Source organism: Nerophis ophidion, linkage group LG17 (assembly GCF_033978795.1).
Source record: "Nerophis ophidion isolate RoL-2023_Sa linkage group LG17, RoL_Noph_v1.0, whole genome shotgun sequence".
NCBI lineage: Eukaryota > Metazoa > Chordata > Actinopteri > Syngnathiformes > Syngnathidae > Nerophis > Nerophis ophidion.
Window position 1 is genome coordinate 4,037,760 of NC_084627.1, and position 24,369 is coordinate 4,062,128.

General features: G+C 40.9%; 2 protein-coding genes across 3 annotated transcripts in view; both read left to right on the forward strand.

Moving 5' to 3' along the window:
* Window positions 1-2,403, forward strand: part of LOC133535806 (dihydropyrimidinase-related protein 2-like) — a 34,594-nt gene extending 32,191 nt beyond the window's left edge. Inside the window, exons 14-17 of one of the 2 annotated variants that reach the window (XM_061875763.1) lie at window positions 1,327-1,412; window positions 1,505-1,684; window positions 1,748-1,901; window positions 1,983-2,403. In XM_061875763.1, the coding sequence (XP_061731747.1) occupies window positions 1,327-1,412; window positions 1,505-1,684; window positions 1,748-1,901; window positions 1,983-2,074 (512 nt within the window). In that variant the 3' untranslated portion in view covers window positions 2,075-2,403. The remainder of the gene's footprint in view (window positions 1-1,326; window positions 1,413-1,504; window positions 1,685-1,747; window positions 1,902-1,982) is intronic. The other variant, XM_061875762.1, reaches the window with a different exon arrangement.
* Window positions 2,404-10,867: 8,464 nt separating this feature from the next.
* LOC133535810 (kinetochore protein Spc25-like) lies at window positions 10,868-24,166 on the forward strand. Its single transcript, XM_061875771.1, has 7 exons — window positions 10,868-10,991; window positions 14,565-14,726; window positions 14,812-14,877; window positions 17,584-17,730; window positions 17,828-17,953; window positions 18,068-18,166; window positions 23,969-24,166. The coding sequence occupies exons 2-7, from the start codon at window positions 14,576-14,578 to the stop codon at window positions 24,088-24,090; spliced, it is 711 nt and encodes a 236-aa protein (XP_061731755.1). The 5' UTR covers window positions 10,868-10,991; window positions 14,565-14,575; the 3' UTR covers window positions 24,091-24,166.
* Window positions 24,167-24,369: the final 203 nt, after the last annotated feature.

Consider the following 24,369-nt stretch of genomic DNA (forward strand, 5'->3'; position numbering starts at 1 on the left):
CTGTTGCCCCCGCGAACCGACCTCGGATAAGCGGAAGAAGATGGATGGATGGATGGATGGATGATTGATTGATTGAAGAGGAGGTGGCGTCCCCTAGCCTGACAGAGAAGGACCTCTCGACAGGTAAGATCTGAACCACGCTAACGCAGTCCCCCCTGACACCCACACAGTCTCTCAGGCGGTCTAAAAGAATTGTGTGGTCGACTGTGTCAAAGGCAGCTGTAAGATCTAAAAGCACTAAAATGGCAGAGCTGCCAGAATCAGACATTAAAAGCAAGTCATTAAAAACCTTTAAAAGTGCAGATTCAGTACCGTGCAAAGCTTTGTATCCACACTGAAATGGATCTAAAGTGCTATTTTCATCTAAAAAAGTTGTGCCAGAACGCATTTCTCCAAAATCTTTGACACAAAAGCGCATTTAATAAAAAAAACGTTATTACGGTCTTAAATTTACTTATAAATGAAGTCCATCAATCAATCAATCAATGTTTATTTATATAGCCCCAAATCACAAATGTCTCAAAGGACTGCACAAATCATTACGACTACAACATCCTCGGAAGAACCCACAAAAGGGCAAGGAAAACTCACACCCAGTGGGCAGGGAGAATTCACACCCAGTGGGACGCCAGTGACAATGCTGACTATGAGAAACCTTGGAGAGGACCTCAGATGTGGGCAACCCCCCCCTCTCTAGGGGACCGAAAGCAATGGATGTCGAGCGGGTCTAACATGATACTGTGAAAGTTCAATCCATAGTGGCTCCAACACAGCCGCGAGAGTTCAGTTCAAGCGGATCCAAGTCAGCAGCGAGAGTACCGTCCACAGGAAACCATCTCAAGCGGATCCGCAGCGTAGAGACGTCCCCAACCGATACAGGCGAGCGGTCCATGCCAGCTCCTTCTGACCAAAAGCATTGATAACTTGTTTATAGAAGTCTTCCTTATCTTTCTTCAGTTTTAAAAGTCTCATTGTCTCGATGGAGATCTTCTTTTACCTCCTGCTTCAATTGAAAGTCCAGTTTAGAAAACTGCTATCAGTTAGCTCGGCTCCTCACGTGCGGGCGACGACAGAATTATCCTCGGACAACTCCCCCTCCCGTTCTGCTCCGTGGGTGATCTCTTTATCCCACCGCTGCCACCATGAAGTGTTATTGTATGAATAATACACTGGGTATTTAGGACTGGAACATGCTTTATTTCAGCCCGGTTGTTTACATAGCCAGCATAGGAGTAGTAGTGTTACATCCAAATCCGTTGCAAGCCTAAAAAAACTGTCAACTTTGAAGGATTCCACAATCATGTCTTCTTCTGTATGTGGAAACAGGACGAATTGCTGTGGGGTCCGACGCCGACATCGTCGTTTGGAACCCGAAAAACACTAAAACTGTTTCTGCAAAAACACACAACTTGGTAAAATCTCTCGGACTTTGCAACTTGGGTGGAGAGGAGCTTTTGCTTTCGTCAATTAAAGTCACCAATGGTTCTTTTAAATGTCATGATAGACCGTGGAGCTGAACGTCCTCGAGGGTTTGGAGTTTCAAGGTGATGCCTCGGTGGTGATCTGTAACGGTCGAGTTGTTCTAGAAGATGGAAAACTCAATGTGACCCAAGGGTCAGGCCGCTTCATTCCCAGGAAAGCGTTTCCTGATACTGCGTACCGGAGGATCAGAGCTCGCAGCGAGGTAACCCGATGTTGTTGCAATTAACCTACGAATACCAAACTGAGGTTTTCATTTCTTTGACAGATGCTCAACAATCAAGGTGTTTCTCGTGGCGTCTATGATGGTCCAAGCCTTGACGTAGTGACTTTGAACAAATCAATGACCACCAAAGGGCCCCCTCGCTCTAAAATACAGATATGCCCCAGAAACCTCCATCAATCAGGATTTACTTTAGCCGGTATTCCATTTTTAAAAACAAAACATTTGCTTTCATTTTCAGAAGTACTTATACCCTTCTCGTGTTCTTTGTCCCAAATAGGAGGTCAGATTGATGATCATATTCCTCGGCGGTCTGTTCAGAGGATTGTAGCGCCACCCGGTGGACGATCCAACATCACATCTCTGTCCTAAAAAAAAAAAGACCATTGCTTGAAGTGTTTAACTTCAAACCATTTGAAAGCATGCACTTAGTGAACATGGAGTTACAAACTAACTACTAACCCTTCCTTTTTCTACAAATCCTTTCCTGGGATCTAATTCTCCAAAAGCTAATCCTGATCGACTTCTTCCATCGACTTATGTTATTTTGTTCTTACCCACTTCTGAGGCCCCTAGAAAATTAAAAAATCCTAATGCATTTCAAACTTACACCACATTAAAAACATGTACAAACCCCGTTTCCATATGAGTTGGGAAATTGTGTTAGATGTAAATATAAACACAATACAATGATTTGCAAATCCTTTTCAACCCATATTCAGTTGAATATGCTACAAAGACAACATATTTGATGTTCAAACTGATAAACATTTATTTTTTTTTTGCAAATCATTAATTTTAGAATTTGATGCCAGCAACACGTGACAAAAAAGTTGGGAAAGGTGGCAGTAAATACTGATAAAGTTGAGGAATGCTCATCAAACACTTATTTGGGACATCCCACAGGTGTGCAGGCTAATTGGGAACAGGCGGGTGCCATGATTGGGTATAAAAACAGCTTCCCAAAAAATGCTTAAGTCTTTCACAAGAAAGAATGGAGCGAGGTACACCCCTTTGTCCACAACTGCGTGAGCAAATAGTCAAAGAGTTTAAGAACAACGTTTCTCAAAGTGCAATTGCAAGATATTTAGGGATTTCAACATCTACGGTCCATAATATCATCAAAAGGTTCAGAAAATCTAGAGCAGGGGTGCCCATTACGTCGATCGCGAGCTACCAGTCGACCGCGGGGGGTGTGTCAGTCGATCTCCAGCCAGGCTTTTAAAAAAAATAGACCTAAAAATGAGTGATCATCAATCTTCACCAAGACGTCACTTAAATGACATTCACGGTACCGGAGGGTCTTGTGAGATGACGCTGGCTGCTGCAAGATCATTATTATTAAAAATGACCGAGAGGAAGGCGAGAAACATTTTTTATTTCAACAGACTCTCGCGCCGTACCTTCCGTCAAAACTCTAAAGGCCGACTGCACATTTCCTATCTTCACAATAAAAGCCCTGCTTCATGCTGCCTGCGCTAACTAAATACATGGTCTCGGAAAACTGGCGTGCACAAGCGATCCCTCAGAAAGCTGGCGTGCACATCACTTGTGCACGCCAGCTTTCCGAGACTCTTATTTTGTTAGCGCAGGCAGCATGAAGCAGGGCTTTTATTGTGAAGATAGGAAATGTGCAGTCGGCCTTTAGAGTTTTGACGGAAGGGACGGCGCGAAAGTCTGTTGAAATAAAAAGTGTTTCTCGCCTTCCTCTCTGTCATTTTTTCATAATAATGAACTGGCAGCAGCCAGCGTCATCTCACAAGACCCTCGGGTGCCGTGAATGTCAATCAAGCAAGCTACGGAATTTGCCGCCAATGTTTTTCTTGTAAAGTGTATGGAAGCTGGATGAATTAGATGCCAAAAACCAACCACTTTCATGTGGTATTGTACAGAAAGGACAACTTTTTTTCTCCTCCATTTGAAAATGTGGGCGTTATCATCATTACTGTCTGATTCCAATCAATGCAAGTCATCAGAATCAGGTAATACACCAACTTATATTCTTGTCTTCGTGAAAGAAAGACATCTATATGTGTTACACATGCTTGTATTATCATTAAACACATTTAACTTGTTTACAAAAATGTCTCTTTCATAAATAAATGAATATAAATGATATATATAAATGAGGTAGATCCCCTCGAGGTGGTCAATTGAAAAGTAACTCGCCTGCAGAAAAAGTGTGGGCACCCCTGATCTAGAGAAATCACTCCACGTAAGCGGCATGGCCGGAAACCAACATTAAATGACCGTGACCTTCGATCCCTCAGATGGCACTGTATCAAAAACTGACAACAACCTCTAAAGGATATCACCACATGGGTTCAGCAACACTTCAGAAAACCACTGTCACTAAATACAGTTGGTCGCTACATCTGTAAGTGCAAGTTAAAGCTCTACTATGCAAAGCGAAAGCCATTTATCAACAACATCCAGAAACTCCGCCAGCTTCTCTGGGCCCCGAGATCATCTAAGATGGACTGATGCAAAGTGGAAAAGTGTTCTGTGGTCTAACAAGTCCACATTTCAAATTGTTTTTGGAAATATTCGACATCATGTCATCCGGACCAAAGAGGAAGCGAACTATCCAGACTTTTATCGACGCAAAGTTCAAAAGCCAGCATTTGTGATGGTAATGGGGTGCATTAGTGGGTAACTTACACATCTGTGAAGGCACCATTCATGCTGAAAGGTACATACAGGTTTTGGAACAACATATGCTGCCTTCTAAGCGCCGTCTTTTTCATGGACGCCCCTGCTTATTTCAGCAAGACAATGCCAAGCCACATTCAGCACGTGTCACAACAGCGTGGCTTTGTAAAAAAGAGTGCGGGTACTTTCCTGGCCCGCCTGCAGTCCAGACCTGTCTCCCATGGAAAATGTGTGGCGCATTATGAAGCGTAAAATACGACAGCGGAGACCCCGGACTGTTGAACGACTGAAGCTCTACATAAAACAAGAATGGGAAAGAATTCCACTTTCAAAGCTTCAACAATTAGTTTCCTCAGTTCCCAAACGTTTATTGAATGTTGTTAAAAGAAAAGGTGATGTAACACAGTGGTGAACATGCCCTTTCCCAACTACTTTGGCACGTGTTGCAGCCATGAAATTCTAAGTTAATTATTATTTGCAAAAACAAAATAAAGTTTATGAGTTTGAACATCAAATATGTTGTCTTTGTAGTGCATTCAACTGAATATGGATTGAAAGGGATCTGCAAATCATTGTAGTCTGTTTTTATTTACCTCTAACACAATTTCCCAACTCATATGGAAACGGGTTTTGTACAAATCCTTTCCTAGGATCTAATTATCCCATATGCTTCAGTAGAAAAATGTTATTTTGCTCTTACGCACTTCTGAGGCTGAAATAAGTCATGCGCCCTTAGAAAATGAAAAAATCATCTTGCACTCAAAGTTTGGATGCCGTGTACACCACATTAAAAACATATATAAAAGAATCTTCCAGAAAACTAAATCTAAAAACATCCATTGAGATGAGGTCAAATACAAGTTAAGTTAGGGGTTAGGGTTGAATTTGTGGTTAAGGTTAGGGCATTGTTGGGGGGGGGGGGAAAGCAAAAGATAAAATGGTTAGGGTTAATATTTAGATCTCTCGGATGTTGAGAGTCCAGTCTAAAAATCCAAAGCCGTTCAGCCCTCTTTCTCAATTTAATATCGGCCTCAATCACTGTGGTCCTGACATTCTGTTGTAAGTCCTACCAGATGCGTGTCCGCGTCTTTATCCTCGGTGACGTTGTTTTCATGTTGTGCCATTCGAGTATTGACCGCATGTCCTGTCTCTCCCACGTATGGCATCTTGCATCGTTGACACCAAATTAAATAAACTCAACTTTTTTTGGAGCAACTGTGTCCTCGGCATGTCAATTTAAAAACATTCTCATTGTCCATCCATCCATCCATTTTCTACCGCTTATTCCCTTTCGGGGTCGCGGGGGGCGCTAGCGCCTATCTCAGCTACAATCGGGCGGAAGGCGGGGTACACCCTGGACAAGTCGCCACCTCATCGCAGGGCCAACACAGATAGACAGACAACATTCACACTCACATTCACACACTAGGGCCAATTTAGTGTTGCCAATCAACCTATCCCCAGGTGCATGTCTTTGGAGGTGGGAGGAAGCCGGAGTACCCGGAGGGAACCCACGCATTCACGGGGAGAACATGCAGACTCCACACAGAAAGATCCCGAGCCTGGATTTGAACCCAGGACTGCAGGACCTTCGTATTGTGAGGCAGACGCACTAACCCCTCTGCCACCGTGAAGCCCAATACCATAACATCCATCCATCCATCCATTTTCTACCGCTATTCCCTCTTGGGGTCGCGGGGGGCACTGGCGCCTATCTCAGCTACAATCGGGCGGAAGGCGGGGTACACCTTGGACAAGTCGCCACCTCATCGCAGGGCCAACACAGATAGACAGACAACATTCACACTCACATTCACACACTAGGGCCAATTTAGTGTTGCCAATCAACCTATCCCCAGGTGCATGTCTTTGGAAGTGGGAGGGAACCCACGCATTCACGGGGAGAACATGCAAACTCCACACAGAAAGATCCCAAGCCTGGATTTGAACCCAGGACTGCAGGACCTTCGTATTGTGAGGCAGACGCACTAACCCCTCTGCCACCGTGAAGCCCCATTCCCATTGTACAAAACCCAAAACCAGTGAAGTTGGCACGTTGTGTAAATGGTAAATTAAGACAGAATACAATGATTTGCAAATCCTTTTCAACATGTATTCGAATAAATAGACTGAAAAGACAAGATATTTAATGTTCGAACTAAGAAACTTTTTTTTGTTGTTGCAAATAATCATTAACTTAGAGTTTAATGGCAGCAACACGTTGCAAAAAAGTTGTCACAGAGGCACTTTTACCGCTGTGTTACATGGCCTTTCCTTTTAACAACAACTCAGTAAACGTTTGGGAACTGAGGAGACCAATTTTTGAAGCTTTTCAGGTGGAATTATTTCCCATTCTTGCTTGATCTACAGTTTAAGACAGTTTAAGACTGTTGAACAACTTAAGCCTTAAGTTGTTCAACAGTCCGGGGTCTCCGTTGTCATATTTTAGGCTTCATAATGGGCCACTCATGTTCAATGGGAGACAGGTCTGGACTACAGGCAGGCCAGTCTAGTACCCGCACTCTGAAGCCACGCTGTTGTAACATGTGGCTTGGCATTGTCTTGCTGAAATAAGGAGGGGCGTCCATGATAACGTTGCTTGGATGGCAGCATAGGTTGCTCCCAAAACTGTATGTAACCTTCAGCATTAATGGTGCCTTCACAGATGTGTAAGTTACCCATGCCTTGAGCACTAATACACCCCCATACCTTCACAGATGCTGGATTTTGAACTTTGCACCTATGACAATCTGGATGGTTCTTTTCCTCTTTGGTCCAGAAGATGCAACGTCTACAGTTTCCAAAAACAACTTCAAATTTGGACTCGTCAGTCCACAAAACACTTTTCCACTTTGCATCAGTCCATCTTATATGCGCTCGGGCCCATCGAAGCCGGCGACGTTTCTGGGTGTTGTTGATAAATGGCTTTCGCTTTGCATAGTAGAGTTTTATCTTGCACTTACAGATGTAGCGACAAACTGTAGTTACTGACAGTGGTTTTCTGAAGTGTTCCTGAGTCCATGTGGTGATATCCTTCACACACTGATGTCGCTTTTTGATACAGTACCGCCTGAGGGATCGACGGTCCGTAATATCATCGCTTACGTGCAGTGATTTCTCCAGATTCTCTGAACCTTTTGATGATATTACGGACCGGACATGGTGAAATCCCGAGTTCCTTGCAATAGCTCGTGGAGAAATGTTGTTCTTAAACTATTGGACAATTTTCTCACTCCTTTGTTGACAATGTCGTGACCCTCGCCCCATCCTTGTTTGTAAATGACTGAGCATTTCATGGAAGCTGCTTTTACACCCAGTCATGACACCCACCTGTTCCCAATGAGTATGTTCCAAATAAGTGTTTGATGAGCATTCCTCAACTTTCTCGGTCTTTCTTGCCACTTGTGCAAGCTTTTTTGAGACCTGTTGCAGGGATCAAATTCCAAATGAGCTAATATTTGCAAAATATAAAGATTTCCAGTTCGAGCATTAAGTATCTTGTCTTTGCAGTCTATTCAATTGAATATAGGTTAAAAAGGATTTGCAAATCATTGTATTTTGTTTTATTTACTATTTACACACCGTGCAAACTTCTTTGGTTTCAGGGTTTGTGTTTATTTATATTCCATGATTGCTGTTGGAAATATGTCTTTTTATGTGCCCTTCGAGGGTGCCCACATGGAGTGGCATTCGCCCTTATGAGTATGTCTGACAACCGACGCTACAAAATGGTCTTAAAGACGTCCACTGCTATCCACAAATGTTTGAAAACTCTTTTTGACCTTCCTTGCCACTCTTACTGCACCGGGCGAGGAGGTGGAAATGAAAAGAATAATGGTTTTCCCTGCAGGAGGCCTTTTGGTAGACTGACCATACGTCCTCTTTTCCCCGGACATGTCCTCTTTTGCGGGGCTGTCCGGGCGGAGTTACTTAAATGCCTCAAATGTCCGGCATTCTGAGTTAGAGATGCGTGTATCTTCAATGTACGTTCAGTATTAAGAAGGGGTCTAAAACAAAACAAATTGTGATGGTGTGCACAGGCAGCAGCATTTGTGAGGGGGGGCAGAGAGAGCGAGGGAGTTCACGCTTTAAAAATACTATTAAAATAAACAAAAACATAACAAAAGTGAAATAAAAAACCTTAAAGTTGAAATTTATTTTAGAAAAAGTTGCAATGTTGACTAATAAAACAAAGCTGTTTTTTTCTTCTTTCAAACTGTCATTGCTCAAAACATAATATTGAATCAAAATCAATGTTAATTGACCCATCCAAGGTTACGATTACTTCACATCAAATATTCCACTTTGAAAAATATTTTTGGTGGAAAATTTTGCATGTTTTGTGTTTACCATTAAAAACATACTTTTGTTTGACGAAAAAAGGGTAGAAAACAAACTGTCAGGTTCAAACACTAATGACATCTATTAAACAGACAAGAAGCAAGGAACCATGCAGAGACAGAGTTCAATTTAGCTCATGAGGAGAACGCATGGAGCTGCACACTTAGTCACGGTCTCCCCCTACGCTCTTAGGATCAGCTCCCGTGTCCCTCTATTTATTCAGGAGTTCCACAGTCAACATCACTGAGGCCGCCTCTAAAAGGTGTGGTCACATATATTATGCAAAATCAGGTCCATGACGCACAATACGTGACGGAATGAGCTGGGGGCTTGTGATTTCGCCTTGTCTCTGCTTCGTCTGTGTGCTCGTCTTCGTTGAGGTCCTTGAAGTCCTTGGCTGTTAGCGGGCTAAAACAAAGATAACACCCCTCAGACAAGAATTTTCATCCTTGCACAGATACAAAAGTCTAACTTGAGCCCAATAGCTAATAACTATAGCAACAGACTTTAAGCATTTTAAAGTTGTGTGATAATATATACACATGATTATTCTAACTCAAAAAAAAAAAAAAACATAAAAAAAACTAAAATATTTTGAAATAAGGAATAGATAAGAAGTTGATGTAGACTCCAGAGATTTAAGCGTTAAATATAAAATGTGTGTATGCCTTGGCACACCATTATCATCATTTCATGAACAAAGCAAAACACTTTTATTTATATGTTTATATTGTATTTTTTTTCCCAGCCTGCACTACCATGAGTAGTAATGAATTCCCTTCTTATCTGTACTGTAAAGTTCAAATTTGAATTAAAGCTGCAAGCAGCGTTGGTCGGGTCCGCCTTTGGCCGCTGCCGCTGCTACTCAAGCCCTGGAATTGGGGGTTAAATCACCAAAAATCATTCATGGTCGCGGCCACCGCTGTTGCTCACTGCTTCCCTGATCTCCCAGGGGGTAATCAAGGGTGATGGGTCAAATGCAGGTACTTTAACTTAACAACACCCCAACCACGCCCCACCTCCCGAAATCGGAGGTCTCAAGGTTGGCAAGTATGCCAATGTCCCGGGGGCCCCTGACATGTCCAAAACGCAGCCAGCCCACTAAAGCAGTGGTCCCCAACCTTTTTGTAACTGCGGACCGGTCAACGCTTGATAATTTGTCCTGCGGCCCGGGGGGGCTATTTATTTATTTTATTTTTTGTCATGAAAAATTGAGTTTTGTTGGGTTGGTGCACTAATAATTGTAAGTGTGTCTTGTGTTTTTTTTAGTTGATTTAATTTAAAAACATTTTAAAAAATAATACAAAATTCTTCTGCGGCCCGGTACCAATCGAGCCGCGGCCCAGTGGTTGGGGACCACTGATATAGACTATAACAATGGAACCCATTACCTCCCTGCTTGGCACTCAGCATCAAGGGTTGGAATTGGGGGTTAAATCACCAAAAATCATTCACGGTCGCGGCCACCGCTGTTGCTCACTGCTCTCCTCATCTCATCAAGGGTGATGGGTCAAATGCAGGTACTTTAACTTAACAACACCCCAACCACGCCCCCACGCCCCACCTCCCGAAATCGGAGGTCTCAAGGTTGGCAAGTATGCCAATGTCCCGGGGGCCCCTGACATGTCCAAAACGCAGCCAGCCCACTAAAGCAGTGGTCCCCAACCTTTTTGTAACTGCGGACCGGTCAATACTTGATAATTTGTCCTGCGGCCCGGTGGGGCTATTTTATTATTTTATTTTTTGTCATGAAAAATTTAGTTTTGTTGGGTTGGTGCACTAATTGTAAGTGTGTCTTGTGTTTTTTTTAGTTGATTTAATTTAAAAAAAAAATAATAATAATACAAAATTCTGCGGCCCGGTACCAATCGAGCCGCTGCCCGGTGGTTGGGGACCACTGCACTAAAGGGGGAGAGAATTTTAGGAAAAGTCCAAAAAAGGTGGAAAATCACACCCAGGATGGAGTCCCACAAGTCCCGCCGCCGGCCGCGCGCGTCCCGGAGCGATCCCGACATGTCCAAAACGCACCCACAAAGGCCCACCAAAAGGGCGAGAGAAATTTGGAAAAAGTCGGAAAAAGGTGTAAAATCGCACCCGGGATGGAGTCCCACAAATCCTGGTCCAGTAACCTCTGCTCCCCTCGCACAAAACTACTCAAACAAGAATAATTTTCTTATAAAAACGTTGACAGGTTATACCCGGAAGTGACGTCAGTCGTCACTTCCGGGTATTTGTTTTCTTCTGCCAGCCCGCGACATTTTGAAAGTATCAACCCAACAGACGTTTCCGCGCCACGGTAGGTTTTTCTCAAAATACACAATTTGTTTCGCATCTCATATACGTTTTAAATACCCGGCTCCGATGTATTATGACTTAGAAAGGGGCAAGTGTTGTTAAGGAAAGGTTAGGTGTGGACATGCTAATAACGAGCTAGGCCACTAGCGTCCCTGTTAGCCGCTGCGCCAAAACATAATACTGCATGTAATGTTATCAGTTAAAATATACATTGTTGCTTTCTATTTATCATTTTATTGTCATTAATGGTCTGACTAACCCGACTTGCAGTTATGTCAGATTTTCATCAGGTCTGTGGAACTATTGGCGAGTAAGTCTGTATGCTGGACATTGTGGAGTGTTTTAAATTTTTTTTATATCCATCCGCTTATTCCCTTTGGTGTCACAGGGGGGCGCTGGTGCCTATATCAGCTACAATCGGGCGGAAGGCGGTGTACACCCAGGACAAGTCGCCATCTCATCGCAGGGCCAACACGGATAGACAACATTCACACTCACATTGACACACTAGGGCAGGGGTGCCCATTACGTCGATCGCGAGCTACCAGTCGACCGCGGGGGGTGTGTCAGTCGATCTCCAGTCAGGCTTTTAAAAAAATAGACCTAAAAATTAGTGATCATCAATCTTCACCAAGACGTCACTTAAATGACATTCACGGTACCGGAGGGTCTTGTGAGATGACGCTGGCTGCTGCAAGATAATTATTAAAATATGACCGAGAGGAAGGCGAGAAACACTTTTTATTTCAACAGACTCTCACGCCGTACCTTCCGTCAAAACTCTAAAGACCGACTGCACATTTCCTATCTTCACAATAAAAGCCCTGCTTCATGCTGCCTGCGCTAACTAAATACAGAGTCTCGAAAAACTGGCGTGCACAAGCGATCCCTCAGAAAGCTGGCGTGCACATCACTTGTGCACGCCAGCTTTCCGAGACTCTTATTTTGTTAGCGCAGGCAGCATGAAGCAGGGCTTTTATTGTGAAGATAGGAAATGTGCAGTCGGCCTTTAGAGTTTTGACGGAAGGGACGGCCGCGAAAGTCTGTTGAAATAAAAAGTGTTTCTCGCCTTCCTCTCTGTCATTTTTTCATAATAATGAACTGGCAGCAGCCAGCGTCATCTCACAAGACCCTCGGGTGCCGTGAATGTCAATCAAGCAAGCTACGGAATTTGCCGCCAATGTTTTTCTTGTAAAGTGTATGGAAGCTGGATGAATTAGATGCCAAAAACCAACCACTTTCATGTGGTATTGTACAGAAAGGACAACTTTCTTTTCTCCTCCATTTGAAAATGTGGGTGTTATCATCATTACTGTCTGATTCCAATCAATGCAAGTCATCAGAATCAGGTAATACACAGACTTATATTCTTGTCTTCGTGAAAGAATGACATCTATATGTGTTACACATGCTTGTATTATCATTAAACACATTTAACTTGTTTACAAAAATGTCTCTTTCATAAATAAATAAATAAATATAAATGATATATATAAATGAGGTAGATCCCTCGAGTTGGTCAATTGAAAAGTAGCTCACCTGCAGAAAAAGTGTGGGCACCCCTGCACTAGGGTCATATATATGAGGTGGCGACTTGTCCAGGGTGTACCCCGGCTCCCGCCCGATTGTAGCTGAGACAGGCACCAGCGACCCCAAAGGGGAATAAGCGGTAGAAATGGATGGATATATATATATACATATCGATATATACACACACGTTTTTATTTATTTTATTTCTTCTTGTATTTTTTTTATTTGTGTTTTATCGTTGTATGTTTTTTTCTTCTGTGATATGGATCCCCTAGGTCTGAAATAAAATGACTATCATGACTAGAGATGTCCGACGATGGCTTTTTTGCCGATATTGTCCAACTCTTAATTACCGACTCTGATATCAACCGATATCGATATGTATAGTCGTGGAACTAACACATTATTATGCCTAATTTTGTTGTGATGCATTAAACAATGTAACAAGGTTTTCCAAAATAAATCAACTCAAGTTATGGAAAAAAATGCCAACATCCATAGGCCAACACAGATAGACAGACAGACAACATTCACATTCACACACTAGGGTCATATATATATATATATATGAGGTTGCGCCTTGTCCATGGTGTACGCCGCCTTCCACCCGATTGTAGCTGAGATAAGCACCAGCGCTCCCCGTGACCCTAAAGGGGAATAAGAGGTAGAAAATTGATGGATATATATATATATATATATATATATATATATATATATATATATATATATATATATATATACGTTTTTAGTTCTGCTTGTATTTATTTTATTTGTGTTTTATCGTTGTATGTTTTTTCTTCTGTGATATGGATCCTCCTCGGTCTGAAATAAAATGACTATCATTACTAGAGATGTCCAATAATGTTGTTGTTGTTTGTTATTTATTACTTCGGTACTCTTGTCTTGTTCTGTATATTGTACAGTATTTTGTATTTCTATAGTGTTTTGTATATTGTACAGAATTGCTTATTATTTTTATTGGATAGTAGTCTGTTTATTTCAATTCTTAGTTTTTTTCCTTTATTCCTCTTGTGTTATTTTTTTTTACCCCATATTTGTTCCCACTACCGCACCTTGAGTTGGAATCTTTAATCTCGTTATATGCAAATATAATGACAATTAAGTCCATTCTATTCTATCCTATTCTAATGGCTTTTTTGCCGATATTCCGATATTGTCCAACTCTTAATTACCGATTCCGATATCAACCGATACCGATATATGTAGTCGTGGTACTAACACAGTATTATGCCTAATTTTGTTGTGATGCATTAAACAATGTAACAAGGTTTTCCAAAATAAATCAACTCAAGTTATGAAAAAAATGCCAACATGTCACTACCATATTTGTTATTTAAGTCACAAAGTGCATTATTTTTTTGAAAAAACATGCCTCAGAACAGCAGCTTGGAATTAGGGACATGCACTCCCTGATAGAGCATGAAGTGGGCGGGTGTATATTGTAGTGGCCCGGAAGAGTTATTGCTGCAAGGGGTTGTGGGTATTTGTTCTGTTGTGTTACGGTGCGGATGTTCTCCCGAAATGTGTTTGTCATTCTTGTTTAGTGTGGGTTCACAGTGTGGCGCGTATTTGTAACAGTGTTAAAGTTGTTTATATGGCCACCCTCAGTGTGACCTGTATTGCTGTTGACCAAGTATGCCTTGCATTCACTTATGTGTGTGAAAAGCCGCTGATATCATCTGACTGGGCCGGCACGCAAAGGCAGTGCCTTTTTAAAGTTTATTGGCACTCTGTACTTCTCCCATCATCCGTGTACACAGCAGCGTTTTAAAAAGTCATAAATTCTACTTTTTGAAACCGATACAGATAATTTCGAAACCGATCCTGATAATTTCCAATATTACATTTTAAAGCAATTATCGGCCAATAATATCGGCAGTCCGATATTATCGGACATCTGTGATTATTACTAATATTATTTTGTCTGAACTGGCTTGTGCCGTTGTTTGCTTGTGTCTTGTCAAGTATCGTTGATTCTTAACAAGAAGTAAATCATAATCCCTTCTTTTTCTCCACTCCGCAGACTTTGGAAACATGACCTCCATCGCTGATAAGAACATAGTTGATTGCTTTGCCAATAAAATTAAAGAGAGGAAACACAAGCAACAGGAAGCATATGCGGAGATCATTGACACCACCGCTGAGCTGAGCCGGTCCCACGGGCAGTTTGTCAAATCTGCATTTGGTATGGTGCCTGGGCGGTCTATGCCAAAGCTGTTTCTGTGTTTGTTCATCGAAATGCATAATAATGACTTGAACATGTCAACCAGATGCAGGTTTAAAGAAATGTGATAATGACGAGATGCTGTTAGACACCTTCGAAGCATTTAAAAAAGGTAAGTTAAACTTGATTTTATACATTTGATACATACCATATTTTTGGACTTTAAGGCGCACTTAAAATCCTTTAATTTTCTTAAAACTTGACAGTGTGCCTTATAACCCGCTGCGCCTAATGTACGGAATACTTTTAGTTGTGCTTACCCATTTCGAAGCTATTTTTAATTTTAGTACATAGTGAAATGATAAGTGTGACCAGTAGATGGCAGTCACACACAAGAGATATGTGTAGACTCTAATATGACTCAAGTAATCAACACCTATATTTTCAATGGAACATATAACATTTTGAACATTACACACGGCGCTCAAAAATTCTATCAAAATGTTTTAGTACAACTTTGGTAAGCTATGAAGCCACACCGCTTGATGGATTGTACTGTGCTTCAACACACGAGTATTATTATGGTGTATGTATGAGGTAAGACATATCTGCCGTTTTGTTTCGCAACATTATGCAAAAGCAACTTTTCTTACCTTCTGGGACCTGCTCATCTGTAACTGGGATCTGCATATGTCCTGAACATTTACGCTCGTCCGCCCTTTGTAGTCCGTAGTCAATAAGCTTCTTCTTTTTCTCTGTCTTCTTGTTATGGGACATTCATCCCCCGCTGTTGCCATTTCTAATATAAAGTAACGTAAGGTTCTTACTTATATCTGTCAGTAAATTTAAAAAAGGTAAGTTAAACATGATTTTATACATTTGATACATACCATATTTTTGGACTTTAAGGCGCACTTAAAATCCTTTAATTTTCTTAAAACTTGACAGTGTGCCTTATAACCCAGTGCGCCTAATGTACGGAATACTTTTAGTTGTGCTTATCGATTTCGAAGCTATTTTTAATTTTAGTACATAGTGAAATGATAAGTGTGACCAGTAGATGGCAGTCACACACAAGAAATGTGTGTAGACTAATATGACTCAAGTAATCAACCCCTATATTTTCAATGGAACATATAACATTTTGAACATTACACACGGCGCTCAAAAATTCTATCAAAATGTTTTAGTACAACTTTGGTCAGCTATGAAGCCACACCGCTTGATGGATTGTACTGTGCTTCAACACACAAGTATTATTATGGTGTATGTATAAGGTAAGACATATTTTCTGCCGTTTTGTTTCGCAATATTATGCAAAAGCAACTTTTCTTACCTTCAGGGACCTGCTGATCTGTAACTGGGATCTGCATACGTCCTGAAAATTTGCGCTCGTCCGCCCTTTGTAGTCCGTAGTCAATAAGTTTCTTCTTTTTCTCTGTCTTCTTGTTATGGGACATTCATCCCCCGCTGTTGCCATTTCTAATATAAAGTAGCGTAAGGTTCTTACTTATATCTGTCAGTAAACTCGCCATGAAAGCGCTAAAACATACCGGTGTAGTGAACTTTAGTTATTAGAGAGTTCCGGTCAGATGTTTTTTCACGGGACACATGTACCGAGTTGTTGTTGCACTAGTGAGCCACGGATAAGGAAATGCTGCTCCGTTATTGATTGAAGTAAAGTCTGAATGTCATTAAAACAGTTAGCTCCATCTTTTGATACTTCTTCCACTCCCGTCCTTGAACGCTACACCGGTAAAACAAGACGACGAAGTAAAGACGCTGCCGCAGGTGAACCATGTACAGTGGGGCAAAAAAGTATTTAGTCAGCCACCGATTGTGCAAGTTCTCCCACTTAAAATGATGACAGAGGTCTGTAATTTTCATCATAGGTACACTTCAACTGTGAGAGACAGAATGTGAAAAAAAAATCCAGAAATTCACATTGTAGGAATTTCAAAGAATTTATTTGTAAATATGGTGGAAAATAAGTATTTGGTCAATAACAAAAATTCAACTCAATACTTTGTAATATAACCTTTGTTGGCAATAACAGAGGTCATACGATTACTTTAGGTCTTTACCAGGTTTGCACAAACAGTAGCTGGTATTTTCGCCCATTCCTCTATACAGATATTCTTGAGAGCAGTGATGTTTTGGGGCTGTCGCCGAGCAACACGGACTTTCAAGTCCCTCCACAGATTTTCTGAGGAGTTGAGGTCTGGAGACTGGCCAGGCCACTCCAGGACTTTCAAAAGCTTCTAACGGAGCCACTCCTTTGTTGCCCGGGCGGTGTGTTTGGGATCATTGTCATGCTGGAAGACCCAGCCACGTTTCATCTTCAAAGCTATCACTGATCGAAGGAGGTTTTGGCTCAAAATCTCTCACAGTTCAAGTGTACCTATGATGAAAATTATAGACCTCTGTCATCATTTTAAGTGGGAGAACTTGCACAATGGGTGGCTGACTAAATACTTTTTTGCCCCACTGTAAATAAGAATGCCCACAAAACGGCGCATCCTGAAGCGACTTTCAGAAAGTGAATTGAAGATATTGTGTAAAACATCATCTCTGCAACATTTTGACCAAATAATCACTATTATGTGTTATGTAGACCACAAAGAAGTGTTTGACATTTAGAAAAAAATAATAATATGACTCCTTTAATGCACCTTATATGTATGAAAATAGACCTGACTAGACCCGCTCATCGGCAGTGCGCCTTATAATCCGGTGCGTCCTATGGTCTGGAAAATACGGTACCTGCAATGTGGCGGTTTGACCAAATACTTATATTGAGATGAGGATTCGCACTGTTCATGTGATGTAATTGCGACAAAATAGTTCTGTGATGTTAAACAAAGGTTGTCTTCTCCAGATTTGCAACATAAAAATGCATTATTGAAGGAAAAGCAGCACGCTATTACAGGAATGGCATCTGATATCGATCAGAAGAAAATACAGAAAGACGCAATCATCCAGAAGATTGAGAGGCTTAAAGAAGAAAACGTGCGGAGAAAAGAGTGTAAGCTGGTGTTAGATTTGGAATCTGTGCTGTCCGACTCGATTTATGGTTTTTGATAATAAACATCTCTGCGTGTTTTATTGATTACTTTATTCAGCAATGATGTCTCAGTTTAAAGCAAACAAGGACCGACTGAAGAACCTGCAAAAATACAGAACTGCCTTTCAAGAGAATTTAGGAATGGAAATACGAAAGATCCGCGGCACGGCACAGCATGTCAACGGTATGTCACAATTTACGATTTTTTTTTCTCTTACTTCAGGTTTTCACCACCTTGATATTTGAATGTTAGTATACATCACATGCTGTTAATGTTTTTTGTAATCTTTCTTGATAGGTGAGAAGTTGCAGTTTGTGTTCCGAAATATCAACCCCACTGATCTGAACAGTGCCTATGTTGTCACATTGGGAATCAGGGAAGACCGAGTGTATCAGAGTAAGTACCAACGCAAAATTGCATTACAATTATAGTCAGCCACACAAGTTGTATTTTCGGAACACAGGTCAGTTTTATTTGGCACATGTTCACATTTCTGCGCATGTATAACACAGATGTAACAACGAACAGTAATAATGAGAACCATGGTAAAACTCCCAACGGTTAGTTAGCATTACCCTCTTAAATTAAAATGATCGAAAAACTGAGATTGATAAATTCAATCAATCAATCAATGTTTATGTATATAGCCCCAAATCACAAATGTCTCAAAGGACTGCACAAATCATTACGACTACAACATCCTCGGAAGAACCCACAAAAGGGCAAGGAAAACTCACACCCAGTGGGCAGGGAGAATTCACATCCAGTGGGACGCCAGTGACAATGCTGACTATGAGAAACCTTGGAGAGGACCTCAGATGTGGGCAACCCCCCCCCCCCTCTAGTGGACCGAAAGCAATGGATGTCGAGCGGGTCTAACATGATGCTGTGAAAGTTCAATCCATAGTGGCTCCAACACAGCCGCGAGAGTTCAGTTCAAGCGGATCCAAGACAGCAGCGAGAGTCCCGTCCACAGGAGACCATCTCAAGCGGAGGCGGATCAGCAGCGTAGAGATGTCCCCAATCGATACAGGCGAGCGGTCCATCCTGGGTCCCGACGAGCGGTCCATCCTGGGTCTCGACTCTGGACAGCCAGTACTTCATCCATGGTCATCTGACCGGACCCCCTCCACAAGGGAGGGGGGGACATAGGAGAGAGAAAAGAAGCGGCAGATCAACTGGTCTAAAAAGGAGGTCTATTTAAAGGCTAGAGTATACAGATGAGTTTTAAGGTGTGACTTAAATGCTTCTACTGAGGTAGCATCTCGAACTGTTACCGGGAGGGCATTCCAGAGTACTGGAGCCCGAACGGAAAACGCTCTATAGCCCGCAGACTTTTTTTGGGCTCTAGGAATCACTAATAAGCCGGAGTCTTTTGAACGCAGATTTCTTGCCAGGACATATGGTACAATACAATCAGCAAGATAGGCTGGAGCTAGACCGTGTAGTATTTTATACGTAATTAGTAAAACCTTAAAGTCACATCTTAAGTACATAGGAAGCCAGTGCAGGTGAGCCAGTACAGGCGTAATGTGATCAAACTTTTTTGTTCTTGTCAAAAGTCTAGCAGCCGCATTTTGTACCAACTGTAATCTTTTAATGCTAGACATGGGGAGACCCGAAAATAATACGTTACAGTAATCGAGACGAGACGTAACAAACGCATGGATAATGATCTCGGCGTCTTTAGTGGACAAAATGGAGCGAATTTTAGCGATATTACGGAGATGAAAGAAGGCCGTTTTAGTAACGCTTTTAATGTGTGACTCAAAGGAGAGAGTTGGGTCGAAGATAATACCCAGATTTTTTATATTATAAATTAACTTTGATTAACTCGAGGATTGATTTGTATCTGCTCGCTAGCTTAAATGCTAACATTAGAACACAAGACATAGTGATTTAGGGCTATATAAATAATCATTGATTGATTGATTGATTGATAATGCCTTTCCCCATTGAGAAACGACATACCCCAATCTAAACTTGTGTAAACACATTTCCACAAAGTTATTCAATAATGTACATTGAACCTCCAAGCTGTGCCCTCAGTGATCATTCTTTCCTCGGAGGGAAAGAGGCCGAGGTGTTAACTGTGCGTTCAAGGACCTCTAAAGAGTAGGACACAACCCTCGCCAGAAATCATACATAATAATAATGATAGATTTTATTTGGTACACACTTTTCATTTAAATCTTGAAGTGCTACATTACAAACCAGTATTTCAAGCAATAAAGATTTCAGTGAAGCATAAGAAACACAAAACAATAGGTTTTCTAGCTATGTATTTTTTTTTTTGTTATTCAACAAAAAATAAATGAGTCCAAGGATTTTAGTGTGTATGTGTATAGGTCAGGAGTGTCCAAAGTGCGGCCCGGGGGCCATTTGCGGCCCGCAGCTAATCGTTTACCGGCCCGCCAAACATTCTGCAAAAATTGCAAAATTGATAATATTGCAAAAATTAAAAAAAACATTTAAAAAAAGTGTAATGAGGTGAACTCTAATGAGAAAAAGTGGCAATGTTGACACAAAGCTGCCATGCAGGCCTTTTTTTTCCCCTTTTGTCTTTATTTTCTTTTATTTCCATTGCTTCAAAAAAAAAAGGACAAAAGATTTTATGTTATAATGAATTATTACTTAAAAATTATCACTTTAAAATGTTTTATGTGGAAAAAAATATAGCATATGTTGTGTGGTTGCCATATAAAAACATCAAAGTTTTGACAAAAGAGCATAAAACAAACAAAATAGTAGTTCAAACTTAAAATCGACAGATATATCGGAAGTTGATCTTGAAATGTAATTGTTAAAAGTAAAAAAATATATATATTAAAAATGTATCACTTTATGAGTGGGGAACCTCTCGGATCTCAAATATATTTAGTAGGATTTTATTTAACTTTTCACTGTGATTACTCAAAAATATTAAATAATTAAAATCAATGGTGTCCTGCATTATTGATCTTTGAGGGCTTTAATTGCTAAATAAAGGAACTCTCCTGAAAGAATCAATAAAGTACTATCTATCCATCTATCTATCTATCTATCCATCTATCTAAATACTGCATATTTCAGTTTTACTATAAAATAACAAAGTTGTCTTTGACAGAAAAGGCATAAAACCTTATTTGTTTTACTTTATATCAACCTCAAGTTGATATAGAGATTTACTGTAAGCATTAAATAATAATAAAAATTTGACCTATTATTAACATTTTAGTGACTGAGACCCTCTATGCTCCCCAGGAGCCCTAAGGATTAAAAAAAAAAATCCATATATTTTGTTATGGTTTGAAAATTAAAAAATATCAAAATGGCCCCTGCATGCTTAAACTTTTCCGTGTGCGGCCCTCTGTGGAAAAAGTTTGGACACCCTTGGTATAGCTTCACTTGAAGCACATTAAACAGTATCACGATAATAATTATAACTGATCATTTTGGTCACAATAACCGCAATATAACATATTGTTATAATAATGTTATAAAAATGTTATAATATAACATGTTCATATCGTTACATCCCCAATTAATAAAACAACACCAGAAGTCTTAACATTGAGATGATGAAACTTTACAGGCTTCCCAGAATCCCATCTAGTTAATACATTATCATTTGTGTAATTTGATCCACTGTTCTACTGCAATTAGGGCCACGTATTGGTAAGGACTTCACAATACCACACTTGAGTCAGGATTGTGATATGGCGATAAATTGCATTATTCTACATAGTTCAGTGTAACATTTAAAATACAAGTTGTGTATAAGTACACTACATGACTGTAATAATTTATTGGACACTGAGAGAAAAACAGTGGGTTTGTAAAGTGTTCAGACCCCTTTTAATGTTTCACCCCTTGTTTCATTGCAGCCATTTGCTAAAATCAAAAAAAGGTAACATTTATGTCTCATTATTGTACACTCAGCATCTCATTTTGACAGAAAAAAAACAGAAATGTAGAAGTTTTTGCTAATTTATTCGAACTAAAAACTCAAAAGTTACATTAGATATTGAGAGCCTTTGCTCAATACCTTGTTGATGCCTCTCTGGCACCAATTACAGTCTTTTTGAATACGAAGCTTGGCACTGCTATCTTTGGGCACCTTTAACCATTCCTCTTTGCAGCACCTCTCAAGCGCCATCAGGTTGGACGAGAAGCGTTGGTTTTCATCCAGGATGTCTCTGTACATTGCTGCATTCATCTTTCCCTCTAAAATTTCGCTGAAAAGCATCCCCACAGCATGATGCTTGGTGATTGTTTCTGGTTTCCTCCAAACATGATGCCTGGCATTCACGCCAAGGACTTCAACCTTTGTCTCATCAGACCAGATCATTTATTTTCTCATGGTCTGAGAATTTTTCAGGTGCATTTTGTTAAACTTTTTACTTAGAAAAGGCTTCTGTCTGGCCACTCTATCATACAAGCCTGATTGGTGGACTGTCCTTCTGGAATGTTCCTCTCTCCACAGAGGAATTCTGTAGCTCTGACAAAGAGACCATCAGGTTCTTGGTCATCTTTCTGACTAGGCTAAGATAATCAATGTCAATCAATTTTTATTTATATAGCCCCAAATCACAAATGTCTCAAAGGACTGCACAAATCATTACGACTACAACATCCTCGGAAGAACCCACAAAAGGGCAAGGAAAACTCACACCCAGTGGGCAGGGAGAGTTCACATCCAGTGGGACGCCAGTGACAATGCTGACTATGAGAAACCTTGGAGAGGACCTCAGATGTGCCCCCCCCCCCCTCTAGGGGACCGAAAGCAATGGATGTCGAACGGGACTAACATGATGCTGTGAAAGTTCAATCCATAGTGGCTCTAACACAGCCGCGAGAGTTCAGTTCAAAGCGGATCCAAGACAGCAGCGAGAGTCCCGTCCACAGGAGACCATCTCAAGCGGAGGCGGATCAGCAGCGTAGAGATGTCCCCAATCGATACAGGCGAGCGGTCCATCCTGGGTCCCGACGAGCGGTCCATCCTGGGTCTCGACTCTGGTCAGCCAGTACTTCATCCATGGTCATCGGACCGGACCCCCTCCACAAGGGAGGGGGGGGACATAGGAGAAAGAAAAGAAGCGGCAGATCAACTGGTCTGAAAAGGAGGTCTATTTAAAGGCTAGAGTATACAGATGAGTTTTAAGGTGAGACTTAAATGCTTCTACTGAGGTAGCATCTCAAACTGTTACCGGGAGGGCATTCCAGATAAGATAAATGCAGCAATGTACAGAGACATCCTGGATAAAAACTAACACCCAACCTGATGGAGCTTGGGAGGTGCTGCAAAGAGGAAAGAGAGAAAGTGCCCAAAAATATGTGTGCCAAGCTTGTTTCATTGTATTAAAAAATACTTGGTGTAATTGCTGCAAACGTGCATCAAAGTATTAATCAAAGAATTTGAATACCTATGTACATGTGATTTAGATTTTTTTTATTTTGAATACAATTGTTTTTTGATGTTTGTTGTTTGCCTTTTACACACATGTAAGAGAGATCTGTGCTATGTCTGTGAGTTGTTTTTTCCCTTGGCCACAGTCTGGACCCTCTCTGCAGGGACCCAGGCTTTTTTGTACCTGTATTGCACCTTTTTGTAAGGGGCGCCGGATGTTGGCAGACCCTTCAGCGATCCTGTTCTGTCTCCTGTAATGTTTGTCTGATCTTGAATGAGATTGTGCTGAAGATTTTCATTTCCCCTCGGGGATTAATAAATTATTTCTGATTCTGACTCTGAATAATTTGCAAAAAAATGTCTACATTTCTGTCAAGATGGGGTGCAAAGTATACAATCTAGAGAAATCAAATGTTATTTTTGGCTGCAAAGAGTGAATTTTTAAAGGGGTATGAATACTTTCTGTACCCACATTTCACTGTCATTCAGATTGTCCTATTTGCAGTCATTGCAATTGTACCAAAGTGGCTCAAGTTTCTTGCCACATAGATGTCCTCTACTTCTGAACCCTCAACTTCTTGTAGCGCTGTGGCAGTGCAGTGACAGTTTGGCAAGTGGAGGACCACAAGTTTTTTCTGAGTTACATATATGCAAGTTTTGAGGTTTTCCAGTGGTCTCAGTTTTTATCACTTACAACAAACATCAAGTTAAACAAATCCAGTCTTAGGAACACCGTCTACCACTATCTCTAAAAAAAACAAAAAAAACAAAGCTCCAGGATGTTTACTAAAAATCTCCCAATTCCACAGTTGTGTCAAGCGACCCTGCGCTTGAGTGTCTGCCAGACCTGGAAAGACGACTTCAAGAGACCAACAACTTGCCAGCTTTCCTGGCTAGCATAAGGAAGCAGTTTATCTCCCGAGCACGCTAAAATGGCATTTTTTTTAAAAGGATGAAGCTTTGCTGAAATTGTATATTGTCAAATGGAGTAAAAATTTTAACGCCAATATTATTGATTGATTGAGACTTTTATTAGTAGATTGTAAAGTACAGTGCATATTCCGTACAATTGACCACTAAATGGTAACACCTGAATAAGTTTTTCAACTTGTTTAAGCCAGGGTCCACATTAATCAATTCATGGTACACATATACAGGTATACTATCAGCATAATACAGTCATCACACAAGTTAATCATCAGAGTATTTA